The sequence below is a fragment of the Trichechus manatus genome, unplaced genomic scaffold (genome assembly GCF_000243295.1).
Source record: "Trichechus manatus latirostris isolate Lorelei unplaced genomic scaffold, TriManLat1.0 scaffold00033, whole genome shotgun sequence".
In the NCBI taxonomy this organism is placed as follows: Eukaryota; Metazoa; Chordata; class Mammalia; order Sirenia; family Trichechidae; genus Trichechus; species Trichechus manatus.
In genome coordinates this window covers 12,378,651-12,399,971 of record NW_004443969.1, presented here as the reverse complement: position 1 = coordinate 12,399,971, position 21,321 = coordinate 12,378,651, and the positions used below count along the sequence as shown (strand labels likewise).

At 38.0% G+C, this 21,321-nt stretch overlaps 1 protein-coding gene across 1 annotated transcript in view; it reads right to left on the bottom strand.

Annotated features, from left to right (window-relative positions):
* Positions 1-469: 469 nt before the first annotated feature.
* Positions 470-21,321, bottom strand: part of HNMT (histamine N-methyltransferase) — a 48,728-nt gene continuing 27,876 nt past the window's right edge. The window contains exons 3-6 of the mRNA XM_004375100.2: positions 15,442-15,549; positions 14,296-14,426; positions 8,999-9,092; positions 470-1,416 (exon numbers count right to left, since the gene is read on the bottom strand). Of these exons, the coding sequence (XP_004375157.1) occupies positions 1,061-1,416; positions 8,999-9,092; positions 14,296-14,426; positions 15,442-15,549 (689 nt within the window). The 3' untranslated portion in view covers positions 470-1,060. The remainder of the gene's footprint in view (positions 1,417-8,998; positions 9,093-14,295; positions 14,427-15,441; positions 15,550-21,321) is intronic.

Here is a 21,321-nt window from a genome sequence, read left to right as displayed (position 1 = left end):
CTGAACCACCACTGCCCCTATAACAACGATGGATATTTGTTATTTTAAACAAACAAAGAACATCAAATATGTTTTCAATTATTACCTGAAATCTTACTGCCCAAAGATAATTCTTGGTCTTGAAGTAGAAATAGATAGACAGGCCAACATAATGAACTATAGCAAAATAAAGTTTTTCTAGAAATTAAGTAAATGTTAAAAGGAGTATTTTATGTCAGTGTATTTTGTTTCAGTAAATCATGTTGATACAATTGGCTATTGATTTGGGGAAAAACTTGTTATCAATTTCATTCTTTACACTTACATAAATGTCAAGCATGTCAAAGATTTATTTCTTTTAAAGTGAAACCATAAAATTATCATGAGAAAACTTACTGGCATTTTAAAATCTTGGTTTTAGAAGACCTTTTAAAATATGTCAGAAACCAAGAAATTAAAAAAAGGAAAAAACAATATTTGGCTGAATAGAATAGAAAAATGTGGGTATATCAAATAAACAAACAAAGTACTATGAAGTCATAGATAAATTTAAAAGAGAAAACAAAATGGTAGGAAATGGCAATGCATGAGAAGGGTTAATTCTGGAATATGCTAAAGTGCTCACTCTTAATGATCAGTAAAATAAGATGGAAATCAAAAAGAATGATATACAAAGACAAATACTTCCTCCCAAAAGGGGTGAAAATTAATAAACATATAATTTGTTAGTATTCAAAGTATCAATAGACATATACTTTATTAGTATTCAAGGAAATTCCAGTACAATCAGCAAATGAAAGGATTTTATTGTCAGTAAACCAGGACAGTTGTCTCATTATTCCAACTTATGTGGCGATTTGGCCTGCATGTGTTGTCCTTGCCCAAAAAGTGATGAAATAAGACCAGCAGTTATCACATACAATTCCATATGGAAGTCCAAGAAATTTCTACGTTTTCACATATATGAGACAATGCTCTATTTACAATGTTATGGGACACACTTGCAATTTTAATATGGAAATAAATGGCTGATCAGCATTGTTCAAAATACATTTTTTGAATATACTCTTCTGATGGATATTTATGCCTCAACCACTATGAAACTCAGATTATTGTTAAAAAAAATCTTTCCCTCTTTCTTTACACTGAATTCAGGTTCTTGCAGATCTTTCATAATTTCTGCTTTGAGATCAGGGGGTGCCGTTGTGTTAAAGTTGCAGGTTTCTGTCAAAAAATCCCAAAGCAAGTCACCGTTTTCATTGCCATCAATAAAACAGTCAGATATGTCCATGGTGGACAGAAGGTCGTAACATTTATACTTAATCCCCAAGTTGTCCAGCATCTGAGTGAGGTCGGATGATGAGACATAGAGGCAGAGGTCATCCCTGGGTAAGCGAGATTCATACTTTTTCCACAGCTTGTCCCAGCCACTGGTTTCTGTGCAATAGAACAAAGTTCATGCTTTCATTTATTCTTGCCTTCATTTACCAGGCAGTCAGAACAGTGGATGCTTGGAACACAGCAATGAACAAAATAATATGCTTGTGGAGCTCAATTCAAGGACTTGGGGGAGAGAGAAAATTAAACAAATAAACAATATATCATATATCAGATGGTAATAAGTGCTAATGAAAAACAAATCAGGGTAAGTGGGACAGGAGTGCCAGGGGTTGTGGATGGAGTTGGTGTTTTATACAGGATGGCCAGAGGAAATCTCTGTATTAATGTGGCATTTGAGTAGAGACCCCAAAGCAAACCAGGCAGGTAACAAAGAGAAGAGCATGTCAGGTAGAGAGAAGAGCAACTGCAAAGGACCTGAGGCAGGAACACACTTGGCATGTTTAAGAACTAGCCAGGAAGCCAGTGAGGTTGGAGTTGAGTGAGCAAGGGGGAGAGTGAAAGGAGATGAGGTTGAGTGGGTGGTATGGGAGTGAATGGGGTGCCAGATCATGTGGGGTGAGATAGGAAGCCATTGTAGTGCTGTCCAATAGAACTTTCTGGACTGATGGAAATGTTCTATATCTGTGCTGTCCAATATAGTAGTCACTAGTCATTTGGCCTTGGAGCAAATGAAATGTGGCTAGTGTGACTAAGGAACTAAATTATTTTGTTTCATTTTAATTAATTTAAATTTAAATAGCCACATGTATGTTTTTATTGGACAGCACAGCATTAGACTGACATAACCTGACGTATTTTATTAGGGTCACTCTGACTACACAGATGAGAATAGACTATAGAGGATAAGGGCAGAAGCAGGGAGAACAGTGAAAAGGCTACTTCAATAATCTGGGTGATATATGAAGGTAATTTGGACCAGTGAGCTTGGTGTTGAGAAGTGGTTGGAATTTTTACAGATATGATCCTATATCCAATGTGATTTGCCAACAACTTGGATGTAGGACTTGAGAAAAAGAAAACAGTTAGCAATGATGCCAAGGTTTTTTGCTTGAGCACCTGGAAAGAAAGAAGTGTCATTAGCAAAGAAGAATGGAGGTTGAACAATTTTGAAGGGATCAGCAGGCGTCTGGTCTTAGAAATGTACATATGTCATACCCATTGGGCATTCAAGTGGTAATGTGAGGAAAACAGTTGTCTATATTAGTCTGGAGTTCAAAGGAGAGGATCTAAGTGAAAAATGAAATGGAAAGAAAGAGCATAGCAAATACAATGACCATTTACTCAAGCCAATGTGTGTGGAGGAGGTAACCTCTCATGCCTATACACCACTTACAAAGTGCTGCCTTGGACTGCCAATAACTAGGTTGATTCCTAAAAAATTCTGTCCCCAACTTTACATGACACTGAAGATGCTTTAGCAATGACTCTTGTATTTAACTGAAAACTCAGCGTAGTGGCTAAGAAACACAGCATCTGAGGGAGACAGAAAAGGGCTGAACTCTTCTCCTGATACTATGTGAATGTCTTGTCATTTAGACTCTCAGAATCTCAGTTTTCTCATCTGTAGAATGGGAATAAGGAGCCCTGGTGGTGCAATTGTTAAGCACACAGCTGCTAACTGAAAGGTTGGAGGTTTGAACCTACCCAGAGGCTCCCTTAAAGATCACAGACTAGAAAACCCTACAGGGCAGTTCTACTCTGTCACACAGGGTCGTCACTATGAGATGAAATCGACTCGACAGCACCCAACAACAACAATAACAAAAATGGAAATAAACATACTTACCTCAAATGCAACTGCAAGCATTAAATGAGATAATTCAAGGGCATCGTTGCACAATGCTAAACACGTGGCAGATGCATAGTAAGTGTTTACAAAATAAATTAACATTATATGGAATTCATTTGCTAATGTACTTCCATTGGTTGTAGTCTGAAGAAATGTAAAAGCAAACCTGATGTTCAGAAATCTATAATAATAACAAATCAAAACAAATGAACATCTACTTATGGACCTTCTAAAGTATGCGTGTAACCCTGGGCTGTTACATAGAGTCAGTACAGTGTAATAATTAAGAATATGGTCTGTAAAGCCAGACTGCCCTAGTGTGAAGCCTGGGTTTCCCTGTTGCTAGCTTTATGAGTGTGTGCCCCAGTTTTATCATGTATAAACAGGATTGAGAGTAGACTTGCTGCAAGGATTAACAGGCACATAGTAAACACTAGGTGTGAGGAAATTAAGTTGGACTTGGGCAAAGCAATACAAGAAAGAGCCTATATTTTCCATGTGCTTCCAGGATTAAAAGTAAAGATTTCAAGGCTTCAGCTTTTTTAGTTCCCAAACCTCTTCTGTGATCTAATGAAAATGTTTGACTCCCCCAGAAAAGTACACGTATAATAACATACCCACACAGTTCTGTATACAATTAAAGGAGGCTCAAAGAACCCTAACCCCTATCTATGGATTAGGATAAAGTCCCCTGATTTCACTTAACACAAGAGCCTGACCAAGGCAGCAAGTGGCAATTAATAAATAGCCTGAATAATTAACGTTCTAAGATTTCGGAAGAGGGAATGATAACTGCAGAATATGCCCTAGGAGAAGGTAGAACTGGATTGAAACAGAAAAAATAAAACCTCAGTTCAATGAAAAAAATGAAGATCGTAAGCATGTATTAAAATATCTTTTATTCCAAAGACAGCGGATTGTCTTCCCAGATAAGTTTGCCTATAAACAAGATTCTGCAAGAAAATGAACATTTCAGTAGTTGAGGAGAGGCTCTGTTATTATTATTATTTTTTAACCTGGCAGAGAATAAAGAACCAAACACTAATTGCAGAAGATTTGCTAATGTTAGTGTTCTGTGACTAGATGTCATTTCTGAGCTGAGCAATTATCTACCCTCTGACTGATGCATTACCGTAATAGCTCTCGGTGGGCACAACATATGGCGTGACTTTTGTTTTCAACACGCTATACACAAGATTCTGGTTTTCCTACTGAATTAAAAACAACCCACCATCATTTGCCTTCTTCCTTAGTCAGGTAAGTGGAGAGGACAGAAAACTTCAGTAATTTCCTTCTGACTAACCTCCCTGAACCTGATGGATTGCAATTTAATAAACAACTCTTTCAATTAATGCCTGGCTGCTACATTTGCAAAAAATACACCGCCAGCATTGTTTTAGTGTGGGATACTTCTCATTCAAAACAAAACAAAACAAAAAAGTCCACCGCTTTTGTTCTTAATTCTCTTTTTTAATTCTCAAATCGAATCTCTCTTACATTCAAAATCAGAAATTTCTCTGCTAATTATCATTAAATGAGTATTTACTGAGCTGGACTAGTTCTGTAATGGATACTCAGGCACAGAGAGAAAAGGCTGTCTTCTTTCAAGGAACATGTATTCTAATAGGCTGACCAGGAAAGGGTGTCATTTAATTCTCATTTTAATTTCCCTTTCTTTTTCTAATTAGTTTTACTTGCTTATCCTGCATTGTTTTTGTCTGGCTATTTCTGTGTGCAGCACGTGTGTGTCTGCGTTTGTGTGTGTGTGTGTGTGTGTCTGAGACAGAGAACAGAGAGAGAGAGGCAGAATATGTGTGCCTTCGTTATCAAGCTCGTTCTTCCTCTTTATTAAACCCATTTGCAAATCTCCAAAACTTTCTATATTCTTTGATTTCACATTCATCATGTAGCCATGGTCTTTTTTTTGGATGCATTTTAAGAACTAGTTGTAGTTCTGAATTTACAAACTATTAGTCATTTCAATTAAAACACATTTACTGAGTGCCTTCTGGATACCAAAGCCTTTACAAAGATTTCTCAATAGAGATGAAAGTCACAGTCCCCTCCATCCAGGAACTCTCCTTAAACTCCCGGTATACTTCTGATAAGAAACTGAGCACATTGCTGAAAGTGTTTGTTTACAAGTCTGAATTCTCAAGGAGCCTTTTCCAGGCAGAGGAAAAATTAACAGTCACTTTTGCAACCTTCAGAGCCTAGCAGTGTCTGCATATGGCAGGAGCTTAGTAATAGGTGAATGAACCAGCTCTACATAAGGGCTATTCTGTGCAGCCAACAGGGGCCTGGGAGCACAGGCTGTGTTTTGAATATGGCTGAACATAGATGGTACTGTGGCCAAATTAGGGGCTGTGCGTAATTAAATCTAGAAACTGACTCCATATGTCATTATCCTATAATAAATTTCAAAACTGAGTGCACATATCGTGCTCAAATAACTGAGTGATTCACTCCATTCAGGGAGATAACTTGTCACTTTGGTAACAGGTCAGTATCTGACTGAGACGGGCAGACAAGAGCTACGTGGCATATTTAAGATGGTCCTTTGGAGCAAGATGTTGATCCAGACATACTGTTGGACTCTACCCAGATGAGATGTTGGCTAGATGACTGCTCTTAGAAATTCAATTTCTTGAATAAACCAGTTGCCATCAAGTTGAATCTGATTCGTGGCGACCCACTGTAGTCAGAGTAGAACTGTACTCCATAAAGTTCTCAATGGCTGATCTTTTTGGAAGTAGATCTCCAGGCCTTTCTTCTGAGGAGCCTCTGGGTGGACTCAAACCACCACCCTTTCAGTTAGCAGCCAAGCGCTTAACCAACTGCACTACCCAGGACCTCCAATTTCATGAATAGTTCTAGGCTATTCTGAATCCGCTTGTAATGAGCACTCAGCTATAGAAGACAATATTATCCTGAACAAAGGAAATACACAAAGAAGTTTCTTCACTTTTAGGTCATTATAAAGCAAATTCTATTTAGAAAGTGACTGCAAGAAACTTAATAAAAACAGAACACAATGTGAGCCATGTTGGTGTAAATGTTCCGAGTTTTACGGCTATATTCAATTTAAGAAATGTTTCAGTTTGGCCTTTGGGCTGAAGAGGCAAGCTAGGGCAATGTTTCTTAAACAGAGGTGAGAACAGAAGTGGATGGAGCACCTCAGAATGACCTGGGGAGCTTTCTCAAGCTCATTTGCTACCCACAGACTAGTTTGGCAAACAGATTTGAAGCTACACCATCAAATGACGAAAGCAATTAATAAAAATGTGGATCATTCCTATACATGTTGACTGAACTTGATATGGGGAAAAAAAAAATCTGAGGATTTCTTGTGATTAAATTTGTTTCCAGGGTTGAAAACTAAGTTTGATCTATTTTTTCTAAAACTTGCTCATGTATTTGTACTGACTTCATTAATGCAACAAAGCAATTATTGCTATTTTTAAAAAAGGAAACTGCAGCCACTTGTATACACTGTATACAACAGGATTCATCTCAGGAAATGTGTTATTGTTTGAGAAGACAGGGTCATGGGTACACAGGTTTATTTAGGTGAGAGATAGAACAAAAGAGAATTAAACTGTTCTGTATAACAAAGTGGAGCCCTGGTGGTGCAGTGGTTAAGAGACAGGCTGCTAACCAAAAGGTCAGCAGTTCAAATCCACCAGCCACTCCCTGGAAACCCTATGGGGCAGTTCTACTGTGTACCATAGAGTTGCTATGAGTCGGAATCGACTTGATGGCAATGAGTTTTTCTATATAACAAAGTGATCCCTGGTGGCACAGTGGTTAAAGCGGTCAGCTGCTAACTGAAAGGTCAGTGGTTTGAACCCACCAGGCACTCTTCGAGAGAAAGAGTCGGAATCAACTTAATGGCAACGGGTTTGTTTTTTGGTTATACAACAAGGTGGTGTCCCTGGGTGGTGTAAATAGTTAACACACTCAGTTGTTAACTGAAAGGTTGGAGGTTTGAGTCCACCCAGAGGTGCCTTGGAAGCAAAGACTGGCAATCTACTTTTAAAAAATCAGCCATTGAAAACCCTATGTAGTACAGTTCTACGCTATCTGACACACATGGTATGCCATAAGTCAGAGTCGAATCAATGGCAACTGGTTTTATTAACTGGTTATAACAAAGTGGAGAAGTTGGCATCTTTGAAAAAGCACTAACCTAAGAGGACACCCTGGTGGAGTAGTGGTTAAGAGCTATGGCTGCTAACCAAAAGGTCAGCAGTTCAAATTCACCAGGCACTCCTTGGAAACCCTATGAGGTAGTTCTACTCTGTCCTATAGGGTTGCTTTGAGTTGGAATCAACTCAACAGGAACGGGTTAGGTTTTGATTTTTTTTTTTTTTTTTTTTTAAAGAAGTTATAGGGGAGGTCTGAGAAGAAGTTGTGATTATAGGTCCAAGGCAGGTGGGCTCAGACCAAACAAAAGAAATGTCAGAAAAGACAGTGGCTGTGGGATATTGTCACAAAGTTCTGTTCTCTGCTGTTCTTCCTCTTCACAGGCCTCAATATTTCCCCAAAGCAACAAGTGGTACTTTGGGGAATAAAGGAGGTAGGACTATGTTCACGCTTGTAGCAGAGAGAAAGAGTGGCAACAGGACACGCCAGGTTTGGAGAGAGGGAATCAAAAATTGAACTGGGAGCAGAAATTTCGAGAAAACAGTGACTGGCAACCAACAGGAGCATGTAAACCTGACATGCAGGAATACTCAGGAGTAATCTGGAGGAGGTGGACTACCCAAGTTACTTGGGGTGAGGACTCCAAGTCATTTATTTCGGATTTTTAGAAGTTAAACATGAGCCCATAAGACTGGGGGACCTGAGGACGTTCAGCTTACACTAACTTGATGACAGAGACAGACACTTTTTCTGTGTTATTGATGCAGATGATCAAGAATAGATTGTCTATAATGTTGATAACTAAGTTTATTTTTGTACTTCTAAATGCAGTACAAAGTGCTTTACCCTGAGTCTTTCTTTAGAGAGAACTTAGTAAGAAGGATCCAGTTCACATAAACCCTTCTAAACAAGAAGCCAGACCTCTCCCATATGAATGCGATTTTTAACTAGAGATAAAAATAATATATCAAAATGTTCCCTTGGAGAGGAGGTTGTATATCAGAGGTCTCTATTGCCAGACTTTCACATGAGTCCAACCCCAGAACCACGAGCAACAACCATGTTTGCCACCCTTGAAGCTCTTTCTCATATTCATAAACAGATGAATTTTGTGACATTAGGTTTTTGAGTATGGGGCTGATACAAGCTTAGGAAGAAAGACATGGTTATATATCTATAAGTAACCAGCCTAGCACTGGGTGGACAGTCAGTAAAATTGCTGAGTGAAAGAAGGAATGAATGAAAGAACTCAGCAATTTCAATGTTTCATTTTCTAAAAATATTTACTCATGTTCTCTGTGTGATGTTTTCCATGCCACTGGAAGCAATATGACATGGTCAAATGACTTCTTTGGAAAATAAAACAAAACAAATGAAAATTTAAAAATGAAAATGTTGCATATGTAACATTTGTTCTAAGTTATATATAAAGGGTTCATATCTAGAAGACAAAGACATAGTTTCCCAAGAGAAAGAAGTAAATAGACTTGTAATTTCACCAGACCCCTAAATTGAGACTTGCTGTGAATGAATTTCCTAATATTGTGAAAATCAATTGATATGACCAGAGGTCAAGAATTTCATATTGAAGATGAAATATACCAGCTATCTTCGAACACATGAATCCATGTACGCATGCACTATTGCTTTTTTGAAATTCAGACTTGAATGAGAATAACTTACCCGACACAACAATAATTAGGATCAAAGCATTGGTAGCTAAGAGACTATGGAAGAATTTCAGAGTAGCCGGGATGTCTTTTACGTAATACAGCATCTAGAAACGAGGGAAAAGAGAAATGAGAAACTTCACTATGTTGATGTCTTTGTTGCTTGGACTAGATACTTACTAGAAAGTTTGATTTTCAAGTCGAGAGGACTTTTACCCAACAAAGCACTTAAGAAATTCAAAAATTAATGATCTTGTAAAGAGATAGAATAATGATGTGAGAAAATATTTGGGGAAAGAGAAAACTGCGGTATTTGCCCAGCTACAGCCAAACAGCTTTAGATTTACTCTTTCTGGCTTCAGTAACACAGACATTTATAGCTGGAGACAGTCTCCAGTCCACATGGGGCATTGATTCTATGCCTACTCGGTATTTTGTGAATTGTAGTTCTTCTGGGAGAAAATGGTGCCGGCACCATAAAAACAGACTCCATTTCATGGAACGTTGCTTTAAAATTAAACCCTTTGCACTAGCTTCACCATATGTTCACAGATGCTTTTTTTAAATCATAGGAAATGTGGCAGGCTCTGTTGTTGACATATTCTCTAGTAAACTGGACTGGATGAAGGATGAGATTACATACTTGGTCACTGAGTACTAGGGGTCATCTCATCCATTTTTAATAACTCTGAACCAATCCCTGCTGAAGTACAGAGAAAGACCAACACAGACAGAGCTTGGAATTATGCACTGGAAGTGGGAAATTTTCCTAAGGGCTTGCATCTTTGGAATCCATCCCCACAGACACTTACTTCTTATATATCATCTTCATCTCTTTTAGACAAGAATTCAGTATTATGTGTAACATGTCTAAAACATAGATGTCACTGCATAAAGGGAAAACAACTTAAGTTATGCCCCCCTCACATGAATGAATAAAATAAAATTTCCTGCCTGTGGCCCATTCTGCCTCAGTACCATATTTACTACCATCTCCCTCCATGCTGTCCACTATGGGGACCACAGATAGTTACCCAAACGCAGCTCATCAATAAGATAGCCAATAATCTAGACATGGTCTTGCTAAAAAAAAAGGAGGTGATTTATAGCAGACACCTGAAATTTGATCTAAAAGACAATGAGATTCTCCATAGTTGACAGTAAATATTAATTTGAAAGAAGGTCATGAGAGTATTAGGAGCAATGAAGAGGCAGACACATGGCACATAAAAATGGTATAGTAGAAGAGAGAGAGAGAGAAAAGAATAGAATAGTAATACAGAGGGAAGCAGAGTTGCTGTAAGAAAGAAAGAAACAACATGGATGTTTTGAGAGAAGTAGGAGAAAAGAGTAGAACCCTGAAGCTGCAGCTTTTTATAATGGGGAGAAGAATGGGATCCAGAGCCTAAGCGGAGAGAATGGCTTTTGGTGAGAGGCTTTTGTAATAAGATCAAAGAAGGAGATGATCGGTATAGGGACAGCTATGTTTGTAAGTTTGGAAGGTGGAAGAAGTGTTTTTGTCTGATATTTTCTATTTTCACATACATTATGAAATGAAATCATCAGTTGGGATTGAATGGTCGGGGAGGGATTGCAGGAGGTGTAAGGAGAGACAAGAGGTATGAAATAGTTATCTGAGGAGGTGGGAAAACAAGCTTAATAGAGAAGTATCACAGATTGCAGGACGGTGTGAAGTACTCTCTTATAGGTAAAAGATTTTGTCAGCTAAGGCAGCTGTGATGTAGGATTGCCTGGATATATCAATCTTGAAGCCATTTCTGCCTTTGATTTCTTCTAAGTTTATTCCTTTGGGGTGACTATAGCTGTGGACTAGAGGAAAGAAGGAGCATCTTATTGTTAACCAAGTGGTATTTCTAAAACATGTACATCTTCTGATGGTAGCCAACATCTAAAGCCTATATTCCCCATACAACATCCAGAAATATCAGTGGTCCCTGGAAACATGGCTCCACACCATCTACAGGCATACGTCTCTTTAATGTGATTTGCTTCATCGCATTTCGCAGATGTTCGTTTTTACAAATTGAAGGTTTGTGGCAACCCTGCACTGAGCTAGTCTGTCTGCACCATTTTTCCAACAGCGTGTTCACTTCATGTCTCTGTGTCACATTTTGGAAATTCTCACAATATTTCAAGCTTTTTCATTATTATTATATCTGTTATGGTGATCTGTGATTAGTGACCTTTGAGGTTACTATTGTAATTGTTTTGGGGCACCAGGAAACAAGCCCATATAAGATGATGAACTTAATCAAATGCTGTGTGTGTTTTGACAGCAACGCTGACCAGCCATTCCCCCATCTCTCTCCCTCTCTTGGGGCCTTCCTATTCCCTGAGACATGACAATGTTGAAATTAGGCCAATAAATAACCTTACAATGGCCTGTAAGTGTTAAAGTGAAAGGAAAAGTCACACATCTTTCAATTTAAATCAAAATGCTACAACATAAATGAATCTTGAAAACACTATGCTAAGTTAAAGAAGCCAGTTACAAAAGACCACATATTATGTAATTCTATTTATATGAAATGTTGAAAATAGACAAATCCATAGAGACAGAAGTACATTAGTGGTTACCTGGGACTTGGGTGGGTGTAGGGGTAGGGAGTGGGAATGGGTAGGAAGTAAGAATGGGGAGTGACTGCTAATGAGTATGGGCTTTCTTCTGGGGGTGTTGAAAATGTTCCAAAATTAGATAATAGTGATGGTTGCACAACTCAGTGAATACACTAAATACCATTGAATTGTACACTTTAAATGGGTTAATATTATGGTATGTGAAATATATCTTAATAAAATTATTGAGATTGAGAATTGGAAAAAAAAAAGCTACAATGATTCAGCTTAGTGAAGAAGGCATGTCAAAAGCCAAGACAGGCTGAATGCTAGACCTCTTGCACCAGTTAGCCAAGTTGTGAATGCAAAGGAAAAACTCTTCAAGGAAATTAAAAGTGCTACTCCAGTGAACACACAAATGATAAGAAAGCAAAACAGCCTCATTGCTGATATGGAGAAAGCTTTAGTGATCTGGATAGAAGATCAAACCAGCCACAACATTCTCTTAAGCCAAAGCCTAATCCAGAGCAATGCCCTAATGGTCTTCAATTTTATGAAAGCTGAGAGAACTGAGGAAGCTGCAGAAGAAAAGTTTGAAGCTAGCAGAGGTTGGTTCATGAGGTTTAAGGAAAGAAGCCATCTCCATAACACAAAAGTGCAAGGTGAAGCAGCAAGTGCTGATATAGAAGATGCAGCAAGTTATCCAGAAGATCTAAGATAATTGATGAAGGCGGTTACACTAAACAACAGATTTTCAGTGTAGATGAAGCAGCCTTATATTGGAAGAAGATACCATCTAGGACTTCCATAGCTAGAGAGGAGAAGTCAATGCCTGGCTTCAAAGCTTCGAAGGACAGGTGGGACTCTCTTGTTAGGGACTAATGCAGCTGGTGACTTTAAGTTGAAGCCAATGCTCATTTACTATTCTGAAAATCCCAGGGCCCTTAAGAATTATGCTAAATCTACTCTGCCTGTGCTCTATAAATGGAACAATAAAGCCTGGATGACAGCACATCTGTTTATAACATGGTTTATTGAATATTTTAAGCCCACTGTTGAGACCTACTGCTCAGAAAAAAATGATTCCTTTCAAAATATTGACAATGCTCATTGACAATGCACCTGCTTACCCAAGAGCTCTCATGGAGATGTACAAGGAGATTAATGTTTTCATGCCCGCTAACCCAACACCCATTCTGCAGCCCATGGATCAAGGAGTAATTTTGACTTTCAAGTTTTATTATTTAAGAAATACATTTCAAAAGGCTATAGCTGCCATAGATAGCGATTCCTCTGATTGATCTTGGCAAAGTAAATTGAAAATCTTCTGGAAAGGATTCACCATACTAGATGCCATTAAGAACATTCGTCATGGGAGGAGGTCAAAATATCAAAATTAACAGGAGTTTGCAAGAAGTTGATTCCAACCCTCATGGATGACTTTGAAGGGTTCAAGACTTCAGTGGAGGAAATAACTGCAGATGTGGTAGAAATAGCAAGAAAACTGGAATTAAAAGTGGAGTCTGAAGATGTGACCGAATTGCTGCAATCTCATGATAAAACTTTAACGGATGAGGAGTTCCTTCTTATGGATGAGCAAAGAAAGTGTTTTCTTGAGATGGAATCTACTCCTGGTAAAGATGCTGTGAACATTTTTGGAATGACAGTAATGGATTTAGAATATTACATAAACTTATTTCATAAACCAGCAGCAGGTTTTGAGAGGATGGACTCCAATTTTGAAAGAAACTCTACTGTGAGTAAAATGCTATCAAACAGAATCGCATACTACAGAGAAATCTTTTGGGAAACGAAGAGTCAAACAATGCAGCAAACTTCACTGTTATCTTAGTTTAAGAAATTAACACAGCTACCCCAACCTTCAGCAACCAACACCCTGATCAGTCAGCAGCCATCAATACTGAGGCAAGACCTTCCACCAGCAAAAAGATTATAACTCACTAAAGGCTCAGATGATGGTTAACATTTTTTAGCAATAAAGTATTTAATTAAGCTATGTACATTGTTTTATTAGACTTAATGCTATTGCACATATAATAGACTATAGTATAAACATAACTTATATATGTACTGGGAAACCAAAAAATTCATGTGCCTTGCTTTATTGTGATATTTGCTTTATTGTGGTGGTCTGGAACCAAACCCGTAATATCTCTGAGGTATGCCTGTAGTCAGTAGTCACCGCCCTTCCCAAGGAATGCACTAGCTAGTCAGTCAGTGCTAAACCATGAAAATGAGTACCTACCAAATGACTGGCTGATCTCAATAAAACTTATTGACCTGTTGAGTCATCTAACTTGCCTCTTCTGCCATATGTACACTAGTCAGGCCATTTAGGAAAGATAAAAGCAAGGGGATTCAGAGGAACTCTGGACCATTAATGGTACTAGAGAACTGTGCTAGGATATGTTATAACTTTAATATTCTCCAATCTATCCAGGAGGTTTCAATCCTAGAAAAATTAATTAAGCCAACATTGAAAAAATTGGTAACTGTGGAGTTATTTTGAGTAAACTGGCCTTTGAAAGTTAAAGAAAATCTATTAGTATTACCATAATTTTCATCCTTAATTTGGACAGATAATGCTTACTTACAAAATTATAAATCAGAAGATACTCACTTTTCTTTTAAAAGTTAGAATTTGAGGCACTCTTCATACATATTTCTGAAAAGTCTCCTTTCTGGGAGCATATTATAATAAATAGTTCTTACCTGAATCATATGAATAATGTCCCATTTTTGAAGCTCTTTTTTCTCCATCATTCTATTTTGATATTCAGACGATGTCTCCTTATGCCACGTAAACTTTATGTTCTCAAGGTTTGATGTCTTGGCTACAAGCTCTAAAATACAGAGAAGAGGTGGCACACCATCAATTTTAATTGCAAATGTGGAACCCATTTCCATTTAGAATTTTAATGCAATCAATGTTATATACATAACAGATATAAAGCACATTTTTCTTTTTTATGCAGCTCTGAGAGACCAGAGAGTTCATCCCGATTTTTTTCTAGCATTAAATGAAATTAGAGATTAAACAGCCAATCAGAAATAACAATGAGAATCCTAGTCAGACATAGGTCACATGATCTTTGTCTTAACTGGGAAACAACTGGTAATTCTTGTCAATGGCAAGTTGATATGAAATAGGTGATGTGACTGTGTAAACCAGAGGTCAGCAAACCACTGCACACAGGCCCACCTGTTTCATATGGTCATCAAGCTAAGAACATTTTTCATATGGTCATCAAGCTAAGAACATTTTTCATATTTTTAAACGGTTAAAAAAATCAAAAGAAGAATAATATTTTAAGCTACGTGAGAATTACATGATATTCAAATTTCAGTTTCCATAAAGAAAGTTTTATTGGAAAACAGCCTCATTCATTAGTTTCTGTATTGTCTATGGCTGCTTTTGTGTTCCTGTGCAGGGTTGATTAGTGGTGACAGAGACCATGAGGCCTGTTAAGTCCAAAATATTTACTATCTGACCCTTTCCAAAAAAAATTTGGCAACTCCTGGCATAACCCATTAAACATAAGCTCTTTAAGGGCAGGGGCTTTTTTAAAATATTTCCAAAAAAAGCAACAATTCTGTCCCTAAGAATATATATATATGTATGTATATATTACTGGGGGATAAATGAGGAGTTAATAAGAAAACGAGTCTAATTACTCACTGTTCATATTTGAGGTGTTTAGTCTTGTCTGCCAAGAAAACAATTTAATTAGTTTCTTCTCCCAACAAGCTTACAAACAGCACGTCACAATAAACTATGCTATTAATGATTCAAGGGACAAATTTGAGATAAGCCTTTTGGGATAAGACTTGGCATGTAGCACGATAACTTACAGATACCTTTGTACTTGGTGATTTGTTCAGCACTTGGTTCAACAACTTCATTGTTGATATGAATTCCTGGAGATTGAGCTTGTACTTTGGAGAGAATTTGAAGGTCAATTTCACCTAGAAGACAAGCGTATGACATGAGTCAAGTCATTGGATGAAGAAACCAGTTTGAGCTGGTTTACTATCTGTCTTACTTTTACAATAGAAGCCCAGAATAAAAAATAATGCTCAACTCTTGTCTGCCACAATACCGGCGGTGCAGAACAGCTAGGTTTCAAGTAAGAATAATAATGTAATTTTAGGAGTGCTATGAATGTCATTCATTCATTCATTCTTTTATTTTATTCATTTATACAATCTTTATTTAATATCCATTACTACATTTCATTAAATCTAAGATGTCCTTGGCTGTAGGAGACAATCAACCCTTATTTTTGTTTCACTAAGTCCTTAAAGTTATCAATGACTACATTTTACTTGGATCCACAATCAATACCCATGGAAGCAGCAGTCAAGAAACCAAATGATGCATTGCATTGGGCAAATCTGCTGCAAAAGACCTCTCTACAGTGTTAAAAAGCAAAGATGTCACCTTGAAGACTAAGGTGTGCCTGACCCAAGCCATGGTGTTTTCAATCGCCTCATAGGCATGCGAAAGCTGGACAATAAGTAAGGAAGACCAGTGAAGAACTGACGCCTTTGAATTGTGGTGTTGGTGAAGAATATTGAATATTCCGTGGACTGCCAAAAGAACAAACAAATCTGTCTTGGAAGAATTACAACCAGAATGTTCCTTCAAAGCAAAGATGGTGAATCTCACATACTTTGGACTTGTTTTCAAGACGAATCAGTCTCTGGAGAAGGATATCATGCTTGGTAAAGTAGAGGGTCAGCCAAAAAGAGGAAGACCCTCAACAAGATGGATTGACACATTGGCTGCAACAATGGGCTCAAGCATAACAACGATTGTGAGGATGGTGCAGGACCCGTCAGTGTTTTGTTCTGTTGTACACAGGGTCACTGTGAGTCAGAACTGACTCGACGGCACCTAACAACAATAAGAAGTCAGAAAAAACACTATAAATTATAATTTCAAGATTTCATCAATTGGAAGATACAGTCCCATAAAAACCTGTTGCTATTGAGTCGATTCTGACTCATAGTGACCCTATAGGACAGAGTAGAGCTGCCCCATAGGGTTTCCAAGGAGCTGCTGGTGGATTCAAACTCCCGACCTTTTTGATTAGCAGCCAAACTCTTAACCACTGTACCACCAGGGCTCAGAGATGTTAAATGTGGGAAAAATAAATAGGCGCCTTAGAACTTATAAACTAGGCCAGGCTGAAAGAATACAAAAAAAAAAAAAAAAATCAGATAGAAAAAAGATATCAAATATGTCAGGTACAAAAAGGAATACAAAAATATCTCAGACATCTGCCTTCAAAAATACCATGGTCTGGTGGAAGAGGTAGGCGTGGAAACAATGCTGGCTGGGTTGGAAGGAGGTGGGAAGAGGGAAGGAGTCAGTAAGGGAGAGGATGGGAGGTGATGGAAAGCTTCATGTGAGATCACTCCAGAGATCCCGTATAGGTAAATGAGAATGAGCATAGAGACTTCCAGGGAATGAGAAGGGACAAGCAGAAGAGACACAAGAGTGACAGACGCATTAAGTCAGGAAGAGCATTATATGTAGGACTACAGGCAGTTCAGAGTTCTTGGAATATAGTGCAAAGCAGGGCCTCCAGGCAAGAGGTGAACTCAGAGAGGTAAAATAAGAGAGAATATAAGCAGAGTAGGTGTTCGTTCATTCATTCTTTCATTCATTCAACTATTAATTGACTGTTTACCGTGTGCCAGGCACTGCATTAGGTTCTAACAAACAATGGTAAGAGCAAGTAGATACCTGCACTCATGGAAATTTAGCCTATAAGTGATAGAATGCAAGAGATGGTGGTCAGTTTGATGGACTTGAATTCTAAAACCATCTTCACTACTTACTAGGTGTATGTGACCTTAGGCAAGTTGTTTTACCTCTCCAAGCTTCATTTTCCTCATCAGAAAAATGAAGATAATAACAGTGCCTAATTTATGCGTTGTCAGGGTTAAATGAGGCAATGCATATAAAATACAGTGCAAAATTAAGTTAGCACCCAATAAATGTTAGCTGTTCATTATTTTTATTGTTATCATTGACTCTTTTTCTTTAAAAATATCTCTTTATTCCTACTGCTGATGCCTCCGACTTAAGTTTTGTATTTTTATTCTCTTAGGATATGACGTTGACCTTCATTAAAATGACAATAACTCTTGGCAGGACTAGTACATGAAAACAATGTTAATCTTTAACATTTTGGCATAAATGACATTAATGGAACCTTTCCAAAGTTAGATATGGCAGGCAGCAAAATCACAGGTCACAAGAGTGGGAGGTTTGGAAGGAAGGAGATGGGAAAGATAAATCAAAAACAGAAGATGCTAGACCAGAAAAAAAAAGGGCAATCAAATGACAAAATGAGAGCCTCAACTACTGGTCATAGGGGATGGTTTACGCAGGGTATGTATGTGCAGGAGACGGGTAGGGAGGAAGCTGAAAGGGGAGATGATGGAGCCTACGTGGCAGTTTTGTTCAAAGCTAGTCCTACTAACATGAAACTTCTTATTCTTTCTCTAATAATTCTAGCTGCCATTTCTTGGCCAAAAATTGGGCTAGGCACTTTACCTAGAACAGCTCACTTAATCCTGACTACAATACGACCTCAAACTGCATGATATTACTCCCAACCAGATAAGGCAATTTGAGTAATTAAAGACTCAGGGGATATTAATATGCCTAAAGTATAAGGCAGAGCCCTGGTACCACAATAGTTAAGCGTTTGGCTGCTAACCAAAAGGTTGGCAGTTTGAATCCACCAGGTGCTCCTTGGAAACCCTATGAGGCAGTTCTGCTCTGTCCTGTATGGTCGCTATAAGTTGGAATCGACTCGATGGCAATGGGTTAAAGTATAAGGCACATATGACTGATTCCAAAGTGTTTGTTTTTCTGACAACTTCATACAAAAAAACAGGAAGATAACCGATTAGTAAAGGGACATAAAAAAAAAAAATCTTCTTTTTTTTTCCTCTACAGCCACTATTTTTGAAGAGGAAAAGAAATAACCAAGGGAAAAGGCTTATAAGAATAGCTGTGGGCTAATGAGAAAATAGATTCCAACTTGCCCCAAAGGACCAAACGCTCCAAAGTTCTGAGCTTGCCTTTTTCACCCTAACCATGTGTTTTAAATAAAGAATCATCATTGAGGGGGATCCTAAATCCAACATTTTGAAACTCAAAGAGTTGAAATGCAATTATTTTCCCCCTGGGGCTTGATGAGCTCTTCTTCTCTAAGAGGGACCTGGACATTTCAGATCTGCACAAATGGCACAAGGTAGCTATTAGATCCCTGGGGCCTGTTTCTATCTCATCTCTTTCCCCACTACCAGAATAATCTATCACAATCAGTGCCAGGCAGTCCTTCCTGCTGTGCAATGATAGCAGGCACGATGCTAGAATTGCAACTGAGATATGGAAACCACAGGTTTGCATAACAACCTCTACAGTGTGAGCCCAGGTGTGGAAGGAACCATCCGTGCATTCACTGTTGGATCTCTAGTATAATAACAAACAACAAAAGGGGATAATGAAACTATTTCCTCAGGTGTTAACACATAAAATCCATTTCTGACATCATAAGTAGGGTAACCATACTTCCTGTTTTCCAGGGACAGTTCATGCCTGTTGTTCTGGTGTCCCATCTGGTTTCATTTTTTTCATCCTCAATTTTTCATTCTTTAACAAAATATTATTATTAGTATTTAAAAAGTTTTTGGAAGGAATTATGTTATATAACTCTATAACTGGACAATATAGTAGTTGTAGTTCAATAAATAAATATTTTAAAAAGTTAAAATAATTTTAATTATGTTACCCTCTCCCTCCGACTCTCACTCTGAAAAGTTTCCTGAGTTGGACAATAAATAACATCACTGTACTCATAAAGCACTTATTCTCTTTGCGATTTTTATTTATAAGGGACTCTATTATTTCTTATTGTGTTATATGTATAATTTGTCCCCATAAGATAAATACATGCCTTGGCCTTACACCCTGTATAATTTGCTTTTTAGCATCCCTCAGAAATTGGACATGTGCATTTTTTTAAAAGTGATTTATATAAACCTCGGCCCAATAGATAGGTAGTTCAGATCTTCTATGATATTATAGTCTAAATAGTTAGCATTTAGTTATAAATATTTTCTTAAAACATTCACCTATACTGCTCACTATCCATCGACTCACAAAGCTTGATGCTTCTTCCCTCCTGCATTTTTGACCATCAGCAAGTTTTCCTACTGAATGTTTCCTTACTTCTCTTTTCCATCTCTACTAGCATGGCCTTTTTTCAGGCCCAAATTATGTAACTCTTGTAACACTGCAAAAATATCCTAAAAGGTCAGCCTACTTCTGGTCTTGTCTCCCTCAAAGCCATCACCAAAACGACCATCTAAAACCCTAACGTAAGCAAGCCCATCCCTTCCCTGATAAAACCTTCTAATGATTTTGATCAGCTGGATCAAGTCCAAGCCCCTTGATGGAACACAGTAGATTATCCTGCCTGTTTTTATAAATTCTCATCTCTCACGATGTCATATTTTGAAACTTACAGCTCCAGGGATCCTGAATTGCTTACACTTCCCTCCCTCATGCACCATGTTCTTCCAGGCCTTTTGTCCTCTGCCCACACTTTCTCCTCTGCCTGGAGTACTCTCCCCTCACTTCCCTACTTCTTCCGGCTGACTCCTACCCATCTGAAATTCTTCTACACATGAATAATCACCTTGGTGTTTTTCCCACAGAGCCTGGAAGCAGCCTCAGAATCCTACAGACAGTCACTACCCATCAATTGACTGGAGTTGGCAACACAGACAAAACTTACTTCTCTTCCCTGATCTAAATTATTGCTTTACTTCATTAATTTGATTCACTAGCAAAGGCTTGATTCCTGAGAGTTTATTAAAAGAAGACAAAGAAGTCTAAAATGTTGGATTGAATAACTGAGCAAACTTGATCATCAGTCAATGAAAAGCATGTGAGGGGTTATCAACCCTATAGTACCATGAGCCAGTAGTAAGAAATTCAAACAAAAAAGAGTGGAGACCATTTGTTGTTTCTCAACTGAATCTTTCTGAGTAGGAGCCATAACATGAGTATGGTCCAGTATCAGCCATTAAGCTTCCTATAAATGGTTTCAGAGAGCACACAAGCCAACCTAATGTGTCAAAGAATGGCAGAAAGTAAATTATAATTGAATCAATCAAACAACTGAATTTTTTTTCAAATTCAGAGATTAACCAAAAGAAATGGGGAAGCCAGAGATTTGCTTTTATTGTACATTGCAAAGTCTTCTGGAAATCTTAAATTTGAAGTCCAGAAACAGCATTTAAATATGGAAATACATGATCTTTTCATATGTGGCTTCTCAGGAGGCATTACTTGATCATAATTCTGACAGATATAAATATTTATTTTTGATACCTTACACCTTTAGATACATAAAATCCAACAATCATTTAGGTTCACTAGAGCCCGGGTGACACAGTGGTTAAAGTGCTTGACTGCTAACTAAAAGGTCAGCAGTTCAAACCCACCAGCTGCTCCTTGGAAGAAAGATGTGGCAGTCTGCTTCCATAAAGATTTATAGCCTTGGAAACCCTATGGGGCACTTTTACTCTGTCCTATAGGGTTGCTATGAGTCGGAATCAACTCAACAACAGTGGGTAGGTTAATCCTTATTAAGAAGTGTCATATTTCGAAGCATAAGTAACAATGCACAAGCACCAGAAGAGAGACTA